Here is a 17,269-nt window from a genome sequence, read left to right as displayed (position 1 = left end):
GATCAAGAACACAAACAATTTGTAGTTCCCGAGCTTTGTAATTTCTACTATCCCTTTTGTGAGAAAAAAACCATGTAGAGACAAACGATCTTGAAAACGATCTTAGGAGAAGTCCTGAATAATACTTAAACCTGGGAGAAGTCCTGTCTAATACTTGTTAGTAGAAGTCATATAGAATACTTGTCGGGAGGAGTCCTGTCGAATACTTGGTTGGGAGAAGTCATATCTAATACTTGTTGTAGGAGAAGTCCTTGATAATTGTTTACTGAAAATCTTGGTTAAGCCAAAGAATGGACGTAGCCCCATGACCCCATTGTTTGTGGGTGAGCCATGATATATTGTTGTGTGCCTATCGTCTACTATCTTACTTTTTACTAGTATGGATCTCGTGCCATGCACGGATGGAATAAGTGTATTTTGTCGATATATATCAGACTCTTTCATATTTCATCATTCGTTTTTCTTTTTTGAATATGTATATGATATATCAACTAAAGCACAATGTTTTTTTCTTTATTTTGTGTTATTCTTTGATCTCTTTTTGGGGGACTCCGACCAGAGAAGTCATTTTTTGAGGAGGAACTATGCGGTTTTGTGATCTTCGTGCTCCTTGGTTGGAACATGACTAATCAGCACGAAGGGAAATGCCTCTCAATTGAAAAACATAGTTGCTAATGCTTATCCTAAAAAAGGTTATATTAGTAGTGTCCGACGGTTACACCAAATAACTTTGCATTGGAGTGCACCTATTCACGCTGACGCCTTGAATCAAGTGTTACAACATGCTATGTTTTCTCCCCCATTGCTAGTAGGTGATGGGTCGCACATTCGACACACATGTTTTGGCCTTGTCTTTTGTGTCCATAACCAAAAATAGGTGACCTAACGACCGCCGCCCGACCAAACCATACTAAGAAGTGATTCTCAACACTATATAGTTGTAATATAAAAAAGAAGATATTGTTAAATCTTAAATTCCTAATTGATCTTTTTGATGAGAAAATCTTTGAATGTGATATTTTTCTAGCATATTCTATGTTTAAAAGTTTATAGGTATTTTTATGTGATTTTAATTTTTTTCATCCAAAAAATCAGCTGGTGTCTCTATGTTGAGTTAGCTGATAAGCGAACCACGGTGGTTCACCCTAATTTTTTAGTGAAAAATTGAAAATACCCTTTTGACAATTTCTATATTCCTTAAAAATCCATGTCCATTCACATTCCCTCACCAAGTCCTATCAAATATGAACTTTTTTCGTTGCTAAACCTACGTCTGAATAAAAAGACGCATTGATGCACAGTGGCCAAAGATGTTGATGAAGCCTCGACGTTGAGGAGATACGATGGTCACAGATCCGTGTGAATATCGACTCGAGCAGTACGAAGTAACCATGGTCGTAGATCTGATCATTATTGCACGGCTAAATTAAACACTTTTTCTTTGCATATCTGGTCGTCGAACTCAACCACCATCATAACTATCACTGAACTCTTTGTCGAATCTCCGTCGTTGGGAAAGGAAAATTGCAATGTTTGGGGCTGGAGTTTGAGTTTGGTGAGGGAGAGAGGGTAACATGATCTGCAAATTTGGAGAAGTGGAGTGGAAATGATATTTTAGACATGAGCAATGATTCATAGACTACTAAATAGTGGAGACACCTTCAAACACATTTTTTTTTCTCTCTATCTCTTTCTTCCAGCCACATCACATCATATATCACACTTATCTCTTATCTCTTCTGATCTCTTTCTAGTGGTTTATACCCTTTGAGTGTTCACCAATATTTATTCTTTAGACATTATAATTCTTTTTATTTATATTGAATCTGAACACTTTAATATTTAAGTATTTTATCTAAGGCAGTAACTTAATTTGAAAGAACTGAATCAAGGTGGTTCAATTTTTGTAGAACCCATCGTAGATAGTCATAGAATTAAACCCAGAAAGCTAGTCACCTAAAAGCAGAAAATATAAAGCCGTTATTTCTCCCATTATGAGGTAACCGTCCCAATTGAGGAGACCTCCCAGTTCCACCACGTATCCCATGTTCTCTCAATCATTTAACCACTTGAAAAAACCACTATATTTCTTCTTCCTTCACTCATTTGAAACTTGAAACAAACCAACATTAGCAAGATGTTCCGCATAAGCAACACCATGATTGGAGTCCTCAACATAGTGACCCTATTCGTCTCCCTCACCGCCATGGGCTGCTCCGCCTACATCCACCTCCACCGCACCGACGGCACCGACTGCCAGAAGGTGCTGCAGTACCCTCTCCTATTCGGCGGCCTCTTCATCTTCGTCGTCTCCGTGCTTGGAATCGTGGGCTCGCTCTGCCGCGTCAATGTCGCCCTCTACGCCTACCTCATCGTCACGTTCTTCGTCGTCGTGCTGTTCGTCTTCTTCTCCGTCTTCGCGTTCGTCGTCACTGATAGCAGCAAGAGCAAGGTTTCGTCTGAGCACACTGTTGCGGAGTTCTCCACATTGCTGCAACACTATGTCATCAACGAGGGAAACTGGAACGACGTCAAGAGTTGTTTGGTGGACGCGCGCGTCTGCCAGAATCTCGCCGCCGACGTCCACGGTGGTGGCCGGAACAATGTCTCCGCCGTTTTGAATCACCACTTGTCCGCCACGCAGGTTAGTACTACTTGATCACCTTGTACTTATGTGAAAAAGAGCTATATATTATTAAAATGAAAAGAAAAAAAAATCCTTGCTATAAAACTCAAGAACCCTACAAAAAGGGTCTATGCATAACAAATAATTTACCAAATTGTGAATAAACATGGTTCTTGAGGCCAAAATTATGGTTTTAGAAACCTCCAAAACCTTAACGTCATGAAGTGGTGACTGAAATCACAGTCGTAGAAATTGATTTAAAATCATGATGACATGACGAGATATATCGAGTTAAGCATTTTCCTTAACTTTTTTATAGTATAAAAACTGTAATCACAATGACTCAGTTGTGTTGTGGTTCTTTGTATTTGTGAATAAACAAAAACCTCTAAAACGTTGACGTTGCCGGTGAAAATCACAATGACTTAAACATGACAGTAGGTTGAGAAATTTCGTGTTATTTTAGAATAAAAGAGTTTATTGAAAAACATTTTGAGGAGTTTAAAAAAATGATTACTCTTGACATAGCCTGTTCCCAATTTTTAATTTTTTTATCTGCGAGTTTTAGTTAGTTAATAGTTGTTTTTTTGCTTTTGTTTTTGTGGAAATAGTTTGGGTGCTGTAGGCCACCGGTGAAGTGTGGTTTCAAAAAGAAGAACGCAACGTTCTGGGAAGTGCCAAAAACAGGTGGAGTAGTAGTGAAGGATTCTGATTGCAGGGCTTGGAATAATAGGCAAGATAAGCTGTGTTATGATTGCAATTCATGCAAAGGAGGAGTGCTTGCCAACATTAGGAACCAGTGGAAACATCTCACTATGTTCAACATTTGTGTTCTTTTACTCCTCACAGTTATATACATCTTGGGATGTTACGCCATCAGAAACAATCGATCAAACTCCAAGTACCACAGACACAGAGCATACCCTTGATATATATATAGTTATTGAGCCTGGGAGTTTGACAATCACTATCCCTGTGAAGTGTGAACATCTTTGATTAAGTGCGCTCTACACGCGACTTGGCAATAAATTGACACTTCACGCATCTTGTAATTGTGTAGTTTGTAACTCATGTATCTTCAACATTATTCATTACATTTAAGCAAAAGTCTCGAGTTCGAGTCTCTGCAGCTGCGTTAAATACAGGGAGAGTGTTACAACCCATAGTGGTCCTATCCGGACCGAAATTGCGAGAGCAATTAAATACACCAGAACATTATTCATTACATAACATCGTTATATTTTAGACATCTGCCTATGTTCGGCAAGTTGCTGCCGCAAAACCCTTCTCATAACCTTGTTTGATGCCGTCCTTGGAAGAGATGGCACTGACACTACTTGAGAAACCTACACAAAAGAACATATATTTGGAACATTAAACAACTGTGAAGATCGATGAAATTATTGGAACTTTATGAAGACTAGAAATTAATCAGTACCTTGAACAATGGATTCAGTGATTTCTGGAGAGCTGAGTTAAAAGAGATCCTTAATTTATGTAAATCTTCTGCTGTACTGCTTGAATTCTTCAATACAACAGCAATGACCAGTTGCTCAGGCCCACCTCCAGAAGGTGGTACCCCTATTGCAGCAGTTTCCAGGATATTGCTACCTACTCCATTGCATACGCGTTCAATCTCAACCGAACTCACCTATCCAAACAGAATGAATCGTCAGTGCATGCTAATACAGTAAAAAGCTTGTTTGCGCAGAGGACATTTTTCAGTTTCAGTTAAGTAAACTTTGGTTTTCTTAACCCATGTGAGATATGGGTTTTCGTTATTTGCCTCAGAATGACACACTTTCGCGTTTCCTATTTTACTCAAACAGGCTCTAAAACTTTCACAGAAACTATATACAGAAAAAAATACATTTCACTCTTTCCAAATGCACAAAGTAGATAAAACCCTCTATAATTGAGAAATAGGTACTTTCAATTTGACTTGTATCCAAATATACACTTTCTCTATCAAAGCTGATGACAACACATTAACCCATATGGAAACTATATTACTAACTAATATATAGGCCAATGTTTACCTTGATACCTCCAAGGTTCATCGTATCATCTGCACGACCATGTGCATGATAGTATCCTCTAACGGTACGCTCCAGTATATCTCCATGCCTCCGTAAAACCTGACTAGAGAAACTTATAAATATTCAGTCATCCCAGACTCAATTACCACATTTTAAAGGATAATGGTAGTCTACCTTTCCATTCCAGAGAGGCATTCCCTTAAAATATACATCATAATGATCAGCATTCAGCAGCGTATTTGACGCTCCCAACATGAGGGAACCTAGAGCCAATTCACCTATCCCTGCAACATTGTCTGGCTGTAATAGAAAAAGAAGATTGAATATTGGTTCAAGTCTTAAATCTGCACGTAAGTTTGTCCAAGAAATGAAATGACCCTAAATCATATGAATTTTGATTAGTTTGGTAGAACTCAGGGTGAAAATTTCTAGACAAAACCAACACTTGGAAAAATTAAATAGTCTTAGCAATCATGAAGGTAAATACATAGTGCACAACTGAACATAATCACTAAGAAAACCAAACTGTTTTAAGTTTTAACATCACCAATATGCAAGAATTGCATATAGTCAGTCAAAACTGATTATAAATACATCAGTGAAAAGTGATATTTCAATTCAAAAGTGAAATGTATTAGCAATCGTGAACCTAAAATACATATTGATCATAAAGGTTTATCATGATTAAGAAAACCAAACATTAGTTTTAAGGTCATAGGCATGTCAGAACTGAATAATTATGAAAGGGATACTTTAAGTCAAAAGTAAAATTGAATGAATATTGCTTACAAGAGGATGGCCATCATCATCAAGAATAAACAATTCACAGCCCATAGCAGGTGTGCTAAAAGCAGCCAAGGACTGAGCCTGTAGTAATGATCCAGTAATAAATCCACCCCCAATCTCTGTACCACCACAGTATTCAATGACAGGCTTGTAATGAGCTCTCCCCATCAGCCAAAGGTATTCATCTACACTAGATGCTTCTCCACTGGATCCAAAGCATCTGCATCATTCAAAATAATAGTTCCAATCAAATACTTCATAATAATGATATCAGACATTCACATTCATGTGGTATCTCAGTGCATTAAGGTAGTATATATTTAACTAATGCTCACCGGATAGATGACCAGTCATAGCCAGATGTGGAATTTGCATTTTTCCAACTCCGTACAAGACTTGGAACCAAACCAAGCATTGTTACCTTAGCATCCTAAACGGGGAAGAAAAGCATTCAGGAAGAAGAAAACAATATAACAAAACAATTCTAATGGCTTTCCAACAAGGATCACAACTATTATGAAGTGTTTTGGTTATTGAACAGAAAAATCAAGGGCAAGGAATGCTTGAAAGAGTTTTTTGCATTCCAATTATTTTTTCATATCTATAGCATGTTTAATGTACGACTACTTTCAATCTATATCACTGGCAAAGTGGTTAACCTCATTGGTTGTCATTATGCAAGATGGTGGCCACTGTTATATTGAATAATTGTTTCCTACCTTTATCTTTATAATAATGAAAAGAAAACATTAAATGAAATGAAAACAGTCTATTGAAAGAGAGTCACTTCTATAACTACTACAGGGTACAGCAAACTAATACTATTATACTGATGAATCTACATATAACACAAGAAGCAAGTTATTTAAAAGACCAAGAGCTGCATCCGGCAGAAACACAATTCATCCATGTAATGGAATAATACAAAAAACCAAAACATACATTTGAATTTCCCAGATGCATCTGCCTACATATAGCTTTTATTAACTAGCAAAGGTAATATTAGCAGAAAATAAACAACTAAAAAGTTATAGTTTCTATTTTAAAGTTCAACGAAAAGAGGGAGTAGATATGCATTTTTAGTTGATTCTATGATCCCATGTCTACTTGAGACAACTGTTTCGACTTGCTTCATTGATTCCACATAATTTTAAAAGTAAAACAGAAACAGTAACAAACAATATTCCGAATAAGTACTTGTTTCGATAGATATAGCAATTTCTCTGAATGAGCAAACATATGGATATAAATCTTCAAGACAACAATAGCTAAGGGAAGAACTCCAAATTTAAGTAGCAGGATGAGTTTATACCTGTACAAACTTGGCAAAGCCAGGCCCAAGAGGGGATCCATTATACAATGCCATTGAAGCTCCATTTAGCAATGACGCAAATACTAACCATGGCCCCATCATCCATCCAAGATTAGTGGGCCAGCAAACTATATCCCCTTTACGAATGTCAAAGTGGCACCACGCATCTGCAGCAGCTTTTAAAGCAGTAATATTGGTCCATGGAATTGCCTTTGGATCACCTACACCACCAAATCAGATGACAATAAGCTTTGGCTGAGCATCATATGGTCCATAGAATCTTGGCACTGAATTAATCTTCTTAACCAAAATGTCCTTTATCAATAAAAAAGCTTTCCGTCTTCATATGTATGCCTTTAGGCCAAAATACAAAATTTAACTTACCTGTTGTCCCAGAAGAAAAGAGAATGTTTGTAAAAGTTTCAACTGGTTGTTCTGCAGGTATGAATTCCTTGCCTCTGTATGTTACATGGCAACAAATGAGAATGAGAATTCCAAGAGAATATCATAAACAATAGAAACTATTCCTACTGATATTTCAAATCAGATTTTAATATGACACAAGAGAATGGTGAAAGGATCAAAGGCATGCCACCTAACAATGTTTTGTTATTATTTATTTCATAAAGTGTACATCTGTGAATACATCAGGATTGAAGTGCATACTTAACACTATTGACTCCCTCCAGAAACCCACACCACGAATGGTCCCCACTGCGCAGTTTCATGCTTGATCCAGAGCCTCTGGCAGGGATAACTACTGCCATAGGAGCCTGTGCCTCCAAAATTCTACTGCATTTGTGAAACACCTATTGCTGAGAAACAATGGAGACAACTTAATTGTAGAGCTGCTTTACTAAATATTGAAAAAGGATTTGGACCTGTAAAGAGGAAGGCTTTTGTCTCCACGAATAATGATATCCTGTTATATAAAAGGGGAAGGAAAGGGAAGAATGAAACAGGAAAAAGTAAATAACTATGACACTGTCATACGACACAATTGACATCTATTGTAAAAATGCAATAATAGCTGACATATGACGATGGAATGAAGAAAAGAGACTGAATATGCTAAAATTGATGTTCATTCGATGTAGAGGATGTGACACAAAGTACGAAATTTTAACCCGTTTTTGCAGTAGATTCCTAATCCCAATTAAGGGAACATATTGTAAAAAATTATAATGAAACTTGGAAACTATTTCAAAGAGATCATTTAAGATACCCTGTTTATTCCAAGATACAATATGAAATTCTATTATGAAATAATTTCTAGAAAATCTAACACTCCCCCTCAAGGTAAACCTTGCTAAGTTTTAGATAAAAATGAACATTTATCTAAATGGAAGAATATAAAATTAAAGTAGGCTTTGTAAAACATGGTTAGAAAGACTAGGAAAAGATGCTGGAGATGTCAAACAGACCATTGCTGGTGAGATAGCTCATCATGGAAACCAGAATGATTATATCTGAAAAGCTGGTTGGAATATTGCATTTGACATGAAGAGATTTCACCGGGTTGATTAGCAAAAAATCATGAAAAGTAAATGAACAGCGAAAAGTAATACTTTTCCAAATTCATGAAGAACAACATTTACCAGCTTCAAGTATTAGAAAGAAGTTTTAAAAATGGCCAAAATGGTGCTAATGCTCCAGCACAGCATGAGTACAGAGAAGGTTTAGACACATTGATTGTAGGCAGCCTTATTGTTTATTCAGAAGAGGCCAGCCTTGACTCGAACTTGTGCCCTCCTAGTCACATGGTCGCAACACCAACCATTGCACTAATGCTTACATCAATGTTATAAAAATGCATGGAAACAAATTATGGGACGGAGTTGAACCTAGATTGTATCTAGTACACAGACAGGCAGGACTGTACCCGGGAAGCATTTCAGCGTCAAGGACAAAAATAGAGCTGGTGTGAATCATAACCAACATAAGTGGCCAGCAAGTCACCACTCACAATTAGTATGATTCATCTATAGAATGATCCATTAGTAGGAAAAGAATTGCATGAGGAATGCTTTTCTTCACCTCAATCTCCATGCTATGCTAGTTTTTAAAAAAGAGCCACATAATAACGAAAATAATGACAAAACCAGAAGATTTTCGGGCTATTTCTTGGCATTCAGTGTGATGATCATCTCAAATCATCCTTGTTTTGGCTATTGTATGGCTCTTTTTAGTGGTAGCATAGCGCTAAAAAGATAACATGTTTCATTTATTGCATTAATGAATCACGTTAGTACTTAGTAGCAACTTCTCCTACCACACACTCATTCTGATGATGACTTCTTTCTCACGGATGAATCAAATTAACGTTGACTTATGTTACATATAACTCAGACTAGTCCAATCCAGTCCCCTGTCGTTGTCCAGATGCATTCTAGCATTGTTAGAATTCCAAAATGTTACACCATGTTATATTTTTTTATTTCCTGTCATTGTTTGTAGTTATAAGCTTAAAGCTTAGTAAGCTTTGGTTTGAGGGGGAGTGTTAAAATATCTAGAAAATATCATCATTGTATGATTGTATCGCAGAATAAAGTATCTTAGATGATCTCTTAAGACAGTTGCTAGCTTGAATTTGTATCACATCATCAGGCTTCATTATTAAATGAAATCCACGTGGGTACCCAATTTGGAACAAAGCAGACCAAATAGGGGAGAATTAACCCACATGAATGAGTGTGTTGTTAGCATTCATCCTCTCCTTTATTCCATCCCAACCCAAAATCCCTATAATAAATAAATTTGGTTTCCTTCTAAGAAATACAGGAAAAAAAAGCATTAAGAAACCAAAAATATATATATATGATAAAAGTCACCAACAGTAATCAGGGATTCAACCTGAGTAAATATGACTTTTGCATTTGATATTCTAAGTCTGGTTGATATTTCACGTGCTGCAAAACTGTCAGCAATGGATACAACAACATAACCTGCAAGAATGATAGCTAGGTAGATAACCACGGCTTTGCAATTCATTGGCATATCAATCGCAATTGCAGATCCTTTCTCCAAACCCAGTGATTCGAGAGCATAAGCAACTAACCTAGAAGTTAGCAGATGCAAAAGTTTCATTTTTCCTTTTTAGTACAGGGAAGTACATAATTTAATAGTAGACTAATCAAATATTCACTGTTTCAAATTTAAAAAATATATACAATAATATACAATGATTTCAAAACTTGATAAATAAAGCTACCATCTATATTTTCTGGCACAATTTAGTTCAAATCAAATATTCAAATACATGCATACATACCTACACATATTCATGTGATCTTACACCATTTAATAACTTTTACCAAAAGATTATATCTACAAAACTTTACATCAATCTGAAGTTATTTATTAAAATTAATGTCAAATATACATTTTGAAATATATGAAAATGAGAAACATTTGATTATAACTTATTTAAATTTTATAAGATTTAACACAAATAATTGAAGTTATGAATAGTAACAATCCAACGCTTGGATTGACAAAAAATATATTTCATCTAAAGTTTTCAACTATGTAAGACTACGGCTATGTTTGGCATGTTTAGCTGATAAGCTAGCTGAAAGCTGAAAAGCTAGCTGAAAGCTTATAAGCTAGCTGATAGCTGAAAGCTGATAAGCTAGCTGAAAGCTGATAGCTGAAAGCTGAAAAGGTACTGATAAGAACCTTGGGAGAACCACACCACAAAAGCTAGCTGTTGTAGTTGGAGAGCCCAAGGCCTTATAAACCCCACATTAGAATCCCATACTTCCAATGTCGGACTCAAGTCTCATACCTTGCAATGGGGTCCTAACATCCCACCACGCTCCGCAGCCCCGGCGCCCACGCGGGCTGGCTGTGCACTAGCCCCACGACTAGTCCCGGGCGAACACTGCAATGCCGGCGTCACCACCCGCGCCGCTCGTTTGCAGCTCAGAGACATGGTGGAAGGCTCTGATACCATTGATAAGAACCTTGGGAGAACCACACCACAAAAGCTAGCTGTTGTAGTTGGAGAGCCCAAGGCCTTATAAACCCCACATTAGAATCCCATACTTCCAATGTGGGACTCAAGTCTCATACCTTGCAATGGGGTCCTAACAGGTACGTGATTGAAACAAAAGTGTTTGGTAGAACTAGCTGTTAAACAAGCTGAAATTGTAAAATGACATAAAAGGGCATACTTGTATAATTATTTTTATATTTAACATTACTTTATTTTCACATTAATACCAATATGATATTAATATTAAAATTATTATCACTTTAAATATTTTTATTAGCTACAGTTATATATCATCTTAAAAATATAATATTTATTTTTATTAATATAATATTTATAATACTTGTGGTGCGCAGCGGTGTGGCGGGAATGGTGGCGGAAACTGCATACGTAAGTGTGAGGGAAAAATAAGTTTAGTGTTTTTATAAATATATAAGGGTAATGGTAGAATTTTAATAAAATAATAAGGATAAAAATGAGAATAAATTTAATAAGCTATAAGCTTTAAGCTATAAGCTACCTGAGATAGCTTATAGCTTAAAGCTTTAAGCTACTAAAATAAGCTCATTCACCAAACACTTTTGAAGAGCTTTTAAGCTAGTCAAATAAGCTTTAAGCTAGTCAAATAAGCTATAAGCTAGCTGAAATGGCATGCCAAACATAGCCTACATTAGCATATATATACATTGAAAGGAATTAATCGACAGTATACATTTATACAACACAAATGCGTGGTAAAAATTGGAATTTTAAGTAAAACAATCTTGAAAGTCCATGTATGGTTGTATGACCAAGATTAACTTCTCTCACATCTTACACTCTTACTAGATATGCCTCCTATGTATGCATGTATGTATCTCTTAGAGCAGATGATTGCATTTTGTATTTAGCAAATGTGCACACCCGTCAACTGTTGTAAGCTGTACAGCAAGTATACTTTTTAGGACATTAAAAAGTTTTGAAACACCGCTGTATAAGGCTATCTCGTATAATTTCTGGTACAATTTTTCCAAACCACAATATTCCAATGGACAAGCCATAAACTTGCACTTTATCCTCTCGAAGTGGGGGATGTCATACTGTCATCTGAGCTACGTTTTATGGTCAAGAATGAACTCCACATATATAGACCAAACTGATTCTCTGAGGAGTGTCAGTAAAGGAATTATGACAATAGATTTAAATAGGAAAATCAATAACTTGAGGTGGTCCTATCACCTATGTGGATTGATGACTTTGAAATGGAATTGATACAAACTGGGATTAACACTAAATATGGATGACAAAATCATGAAGCGGGTCCCTCCAACTCTCACTTCCTTCCTTATTCATGTTCACCTCCCTCTTTTCCATCATCGTGAAATTTCCCTCTACATGACCCTGTTGCACTCAGTGCATTCTGTAACACTCCCCTTTCTCCCCCACAACATCATCTTCCAATCTTATGAGGTTCATTTGCTTCCATACCCTTGTTCCATCCTTATTTCTCCTCTCCAAGACCACCATAACCTCCCTCATCCCATTCCTCTTCATCCTATTCTCCATATTTTCTATTCTCTCACAAACGTGTAAAATAAAGGTCCAGCAAAAATCAACCACAGAAACAACCAAGGAGAAAGAATAGGGTCAGGTAGGTCGTTTATATCGTGCTGTAACACAGAGAATAATACAATAGAGAGATTAAAAACATCTATTTCTTAGATTCCATGAACAACAATGAAGGATATCTATGCTACTATGGTACAGTTCACAACAACATCAAGTGGAAAGCATGAAAATTTAACAACAAATGGAAATGAAAGTAGTATACAAGCAGCATACCAGATCTCTTGACGCAGTTCCTGAAGTGTCATCCTTTGTAGAGGGAGATCATCATGCAGTTCATCACGCCATATTATTACTGTGTCATTCAAACTTCTGTTGCCATTTACATTTAAGCAGTTCTGTGCTGGATTAATAGATGCTCCAGGAAGCCATTGACCACTTGGGAGTGATGATCTGTCTTCCCCAGGGAGGTTATCACGTAAGATGCATTCAGGTGGTTTGGAAAAAGATATATTCATTTCCTCAAACACAGTTTCCCAATAAACCTGAAAAAGATCACAGTAAAAATGACAAACACTAACAAGTCTAGGAAAATTTGAGAAATTCAAAGCAAATTAAATTTTAGATTATCTTGGCTAGACCTCCGGGTTTGATACTGAAAATTTCTGGAAATCAGAAAAGCTTGTAATTGGGTCCTTATATGCTGAGCCGAGAAACTCTTTACCCCTCCTCTCTAGCAACCGGCCAACATTTGTCAAAGCAGCACTTTTCCTAATCACACAAGAAACAAGATATGGAAAAGATTTAACAGAAGCAAGAGTCATGCCCTTTCAGTTCATTATTGCAACATATTTCAAATATTCATCATTTCAATTAAAAACAGCTTCTACATAACTGAAGAAATGAAGATGTAGCATGTAAACATAATTAGTCCACTCTAAAGCGAGAAGAAATAAAAAATTAATACTATCAAAGTTATATTCATAATTTTTACATAATAAAAAGTTTGTTAACTTAAACCTCAACTGTCATTTTTCAGTTACTCCGATAGGAGTTAAAGCATAGGCTTAAATTAGGATTTACATCCTCTAAAGTGAGTGCTTTACTCTAGAGGGTCATTAACTATTAATTGAGAAAAATGACTGAGATTTAAAGAATAGTATAGTTTGTTATAGATGATTGATTTTATGATCATAATCCAGCTACGGATGGAACCCTCGACAAGATGTTTAAGGAGCTCACCTATCTACCTGTGCTATCAATCAGTAGTCAACTTACTGTACCCTCTAAAATGACTCATTCACCCTAGAAGAAGAGACATACTAATTAAATTACTATCCGCAACCGCAATTGCAGTACCAAGGTTTCCCTGGACCTACAACAGCATCATGACCAGTCGCATCAACTTAAAAAACCGCGACCGCAATTGCAGCATCAAGCTTCTCCTGGTCCTACCTACAACACTATCAGGAAATGAATTGAATGCAAATTTTATGAAAGGAAGGAGGGTTTGAAAGCGCATACGGGTCGGGTATCCAAGCGGGTGGGTCGGGTCCATAATCCTTGAAGCAACCATAGTAGAGCATCTGATGAAAGGAGAAAGGGAGTTCAGGGTTGTTGAGGATGCTGCTTGCGATGTTCTGCCACGTGGCAGGGGACCCAGCTCCATGAACTCCAATGATTTCTGTGAGACGCTGGTGAAAAGTAGAAGCAGCGTCTCGTGAAATTCCAAGGGATTCAATATCAGACACAGTGATGGAGCATAGCGATTTGCAAGCCATACTCTACACTTGTTGTTTGTACCTGAAAGAACCTCAAAAGCAAAAGTAACCCATTATAATCAATCTCAATGGGTTGCTAAAAAATGTAACCTTTCAATTCAATGTTGCTTCTATGGTTGGAAGACCATGAAGATTCTATGATTCTATCCATGATAGAAAATGAAATCAGCATATTCATCCTTATCTCATACCAAATTTAAAAGAAAAAAAATAATTAGCAAAGAGAATACCATACCTATCACCAGCACTCAGCAGCTGGAGGGAGAGCCAAGCATTGATCGAGGTGTGGATGTTCAATCTTCTGATTTTTTTTTTTTTAAATTACAGAGGAAAATCTTCTGAAATTTTGGTGGTGGGCAGCTGAATAAAAAAGTGAATTTAATGGAAATACACCGTCAGTGTAAATATTTTTTACACATGCATTCAATGATGAGTCGCCAAATCAGAAAATAAACTTTAAATTTAATTATAATAAAGTGGAACATAAATGTTTTTGAATACGTGACATCTAATGATTAGACGTATGTGTAAAAACACTTTACACTAACATTCCACAACCATTAAAGTTTAGGAAATTAACATATACGGTTTACAAGTCGCTTGATTTGTTAGTTTCGGTGTGCCACCATATTTTTTTTAAAGAAATTGAGATGAGTGTCTTGTTGTAACAAAAAAAAAGTTGAGTGTCTTGTTTTGTGAACTCAAATGAAAAAAAAACAAAGCACAGCCTAAAAGTTGGAAAACCAATAACTTTTGATCAAAATGTCATGCAAGCCTCTAGAAGAATAGGGATGAATCAAGAGGTCAACTGTTGAAGAAACACCCAATATTGCAAGAAATTCTGCTATCATGTTCCCCTCACGTGGCAAATGCTCCAAGAAAATCTCCTACTGCAACTGCAACTGCCCTTTGGTAGTAGCAATGATCGACGCAAAATGATGCCAAGGGGGAACTGCATCTCTAATTAGTTGGATCGCCAACAAGGAGCTTGAACAAACCGTCACACGCCGATAATTCCGTTGCCAACAAAGGTACAAGCCATGGTAAATGGTCAACAATTCAGAAAAACCACAGGAGCCCGAAAAACCATGGGTCCAGCCACCACCGCAGTCCTTGAGCAAACTCCCAAACCCAGTCTTGTTAGGATTTCCAAGGGAGCTTCCTTCTACATTTAACGCAACCCAACCCGACTGTGGTCTTAGCCAAGCGATCCACCGGGGTGAGGAGGACTGAGAAGACTGGGATAAGGTGTTGCAAATGAAGGAGAAACTGCTACTCACCTTGTGCGTCATCGCACCAATAGGATGACCTTGCCCTTGAAACACCACCTCACATCAGTTCTTCCAAAGCTCCCACACCATCAGCGCAGAGAGATCTCGAGCTTGCAGCAGAACAGCCATGGTAGCGTCCAAAAATTTGTGGCAGCGGTAAACTCAGAAGACAACAAACTCAGTTGCTGCCAAACCTATCCCGAAGCTGGACAATCCCGCAAACAATGTAACAGGGGCTCCGACAACGATCTGCACAAGCCACACATCGTCGAGCTAAGTAAACCTCATTGGTGAAGCAACATCGCACAGGGGATGACATCATGGCAAGTTTGCTAAAGGAAGATACAGATACGCTCTGGAACCGCAACTTCCAAATCTAAGATCACGTGCAACCCGGTCTAAGACCACATCTGGGTTCAGCACACAAAAATAAAGAGGCAAGGTGGGATCGTACATCTGCGAATCAGAATGAAGCAAATTAAATAAAGAGGCAAGGTGACCTCTACCAATACGAAAAACAAATCCAAGAGAAATGAGATCTTGGATCTTAAATATCAAACGAGCAAATACTTTACCCGTAGAAGAAGACACAACCCTAATGTTCGCAACCGAGGGATACACCACATGAAATAACCTCACCCAAAGATTCTCCTCATAATGAAGCAGATTCCAAGTCCGCTTACCTAGGAGCACGACATTGCTCATCCTAGCAGTTTTAACATTCAGCCCTACAAAATAAATTGCTTCAGTGACGGTTGCTTCATCAAATAAAATATAGGTGGCAGGGTCAGACTTTGAGAAAGAGTCCATTGCTGTCCAGTCATAGTCAGTAGGAGCAGCTCCGGCTCAGCTCGATCAAATTTCCTAATTTTACTCTGGCCATGTAGTACCTCGCTATCCTCTGTTGGTAAGTAGCCATTCTGAACTGAGCTTGCTTTCTTAACTCTTAAATTAGGTCGAAGTTGGTCCTCCCCTCCCTTAGTCTTAGGAAGGGTGGTTTTATCCTAGCCCACCATAAATCCTCACCTATCATTGTTTCTCCAAGAAATCGCCAAGCAATGGAGTCTAACTGGATATACACATTTCTTGGAAACCACTGGACCTGCATAACATGAGTAGGAATATAAGACAAAACTAAATTAATCAAGGTTATGTGCCTCGCTTTGCTAAGGAGCTTTCCTTTCCATGGTGCAAGATGCTTAGCCACCCGATCAACAATGAAATCAAAATGCTCAAGGTACTTCTGAAAATTTGAAGTAAAGGGGATAATAGTTGAAATTCTCATTGACGCGGGACAGGTGTTACACACAAAGTTCTAGATAACTTGTATAACATAAAAGAGATAAACCACAAAACAAACACAGTAAAAAACCGAAATGCAGTAACAATGGACACAGAGAATCGGTAACCTAGTTCGGTGCAACGTCACCTACGTATGTATGGTTTTCACTCGAGAAAGGAAATAAACTATCAATAGTGTTGGTAAACCTAGTCTTGTATGAATAAACCTTGTTCAAAGCCTACCTACCTAATACCACTAGTGTCTTTCTACTTAGGACTCCCCCTAAGTATGAGACCCCTCTCACTTTCTCTCAATCACTCACCATAGTAATTGAAATACTAATGAAAAGAATATGAAGAGATTTCAACGTAACTCAACGGAAGCAAACCAACTCTATGCCTTATGATAATCAATGGCAGCAGTAGAGTGGTGTACAAGAAACACAATAAGGACTCATAAGCACAACCCTAAAAACACAATAGATTGATGATCAACGCACACTCAGTAGCTAGAGTTGAGTCTTCTTAAATAGTCGTTCTTCTAATGGCCTTTGTCTTCAATGGGCTGAACGGGCAAAGAGTCCAAAACATAAATATGGAACAAATCTATTTGCACAAGATTTGATGATGTGAA

General features: G+C 37.4%; 2 protein-coding genes across 5 annotated transcripts; one reads left to right on the top strand and one right to left on the bottom strand.

Annotated features, from left to right (window-relative positions):
• The first annotated feature begins 1,939 nt into the window (after window positions 1-1,939).
• On the top strand, window positions 1,940-3,555 carry LOC130736665 (tetraspanin-11-like). Its single transcript, XM_057588470.1, has 2 exons — window positions 1,940-2,644; window positions 3,238-3,555. Exons 1-2 carry the CDS (start codon window positions 2,138-2,140, stop codon window positions 3,553-3,555), a joined length of 825 nt encoding a protein of 274 aa, XP_057444453.1. The 5' UTR covers window positions 1,940-2,137.
• Window positions 3,556-3,670: 115 nt separating this feature from the next.
• On the bottom strand, window positions 3,671-14,446 carry LOC130730659 (probable acyl-activating enzyme 17, peroxisomal). Of its 4 annotated transcripts, none has more exons than XM_057582753.1 (15): window positions 14,319-14,446; window positions 13,827-14,105; window positions 12,944-13,073; window positions 12,579-12,847; window positions 9,617-9,821; window positions 7,645-7,685; window positions 7,430-7,555; window positions 7,148-7,221; window positions 6,764-6,984; window positions 5,787-5,881; window positions 5,455-5,671; window positions 4,840-4,965; window positions 4,666-4,764; window positions 4,065-4,277; window positions 3,671-3,972 (listed from the first exon to the last, which is right to left on the bottom strand). In XM_057582753.1, exons 2-15 carry the CDS (start codon window positions 14,081-14,083, stop codon window positions 3,862-3,864), a joined length of 2,184 nt encoding a protein of 727 aa, XP_057438736.1. In that variant the 5' UTR covers window positions 14,084-14,105; window positions 14,319-14,446; the 3' UTR covers window positions 3,671-3,861. The 4 variants fall into 4 exon arrangements, 3 of the variants coding, with proteins under 3 accessions (XP_057438736.1, XP_057438803.1, XP_057438914.1); XM_057582820.1 differs by having other exon boundaries at window positions 7,430-7,552; window positions 14,319-14,417; XM_057582931.1 differs by lacking the exons at window positions 13,827-14,105; window positions 14,319-14,446 and adding an exon at window positions 13,626-13,644.
• Window positions 14,447-17,269: the final 2,823 nt, after the last annotated feature.

This window comes from Lotus japonicus, chromosome 1 (genome assembly GCF_012489685.1).
Source record: "Lotus japonicus ecotype B-129 chromosome 1, LjGifu_v1.2".
NCBI lineage: Eukaryota > Viridiplantae > Streptophyta > Magnoliopsida > Fabales > Fabaceae > Lotus > Lotus japonicus.
This window is presented reverse-complemented; position numbering and strand designations above follow the sequence as displayed.

Excerpts from the sequence above, each read along its gene's own strand:
- LOC130736665 (XM_057588470.1), top strand. The coding sequence starts at position 2,138 with ATGTTCCGCATAAGCAACACCATGATTGGAGTCCTCAACATAGTGACC. Across the intron at positions 2,645-3,237 it reads ACCACTTGTCCGCCACGCAG|TTTGGGTGCTGTAGGCCACC; the intron begins GTTAGTACTACT and ends TTGTGGAAATAG.
- LOC130730659 (XM_057582753.1), bottom strand. The coding sequence starts at position 14,083 with ATGGCTTGCAAATCGCTATGCTCCATCACTGTGTCTGATATTGAATCC. Across the intron at positions 7,222-7,429 it reads GAGGGAGTCAATAGTGTTAA|AGGCAAGGAATTCATACCTG; the intron begins GTATGCACTTCA and ends TGTAACATACAG. Across the intron at positions 5,882-6,763 it reads GCTTTGCCAAGTTTGTACAG|GATGCTAAGGTAACAATGCT; the intron begins GTATAAACTCAT and ends TTCCCCGTTTAG.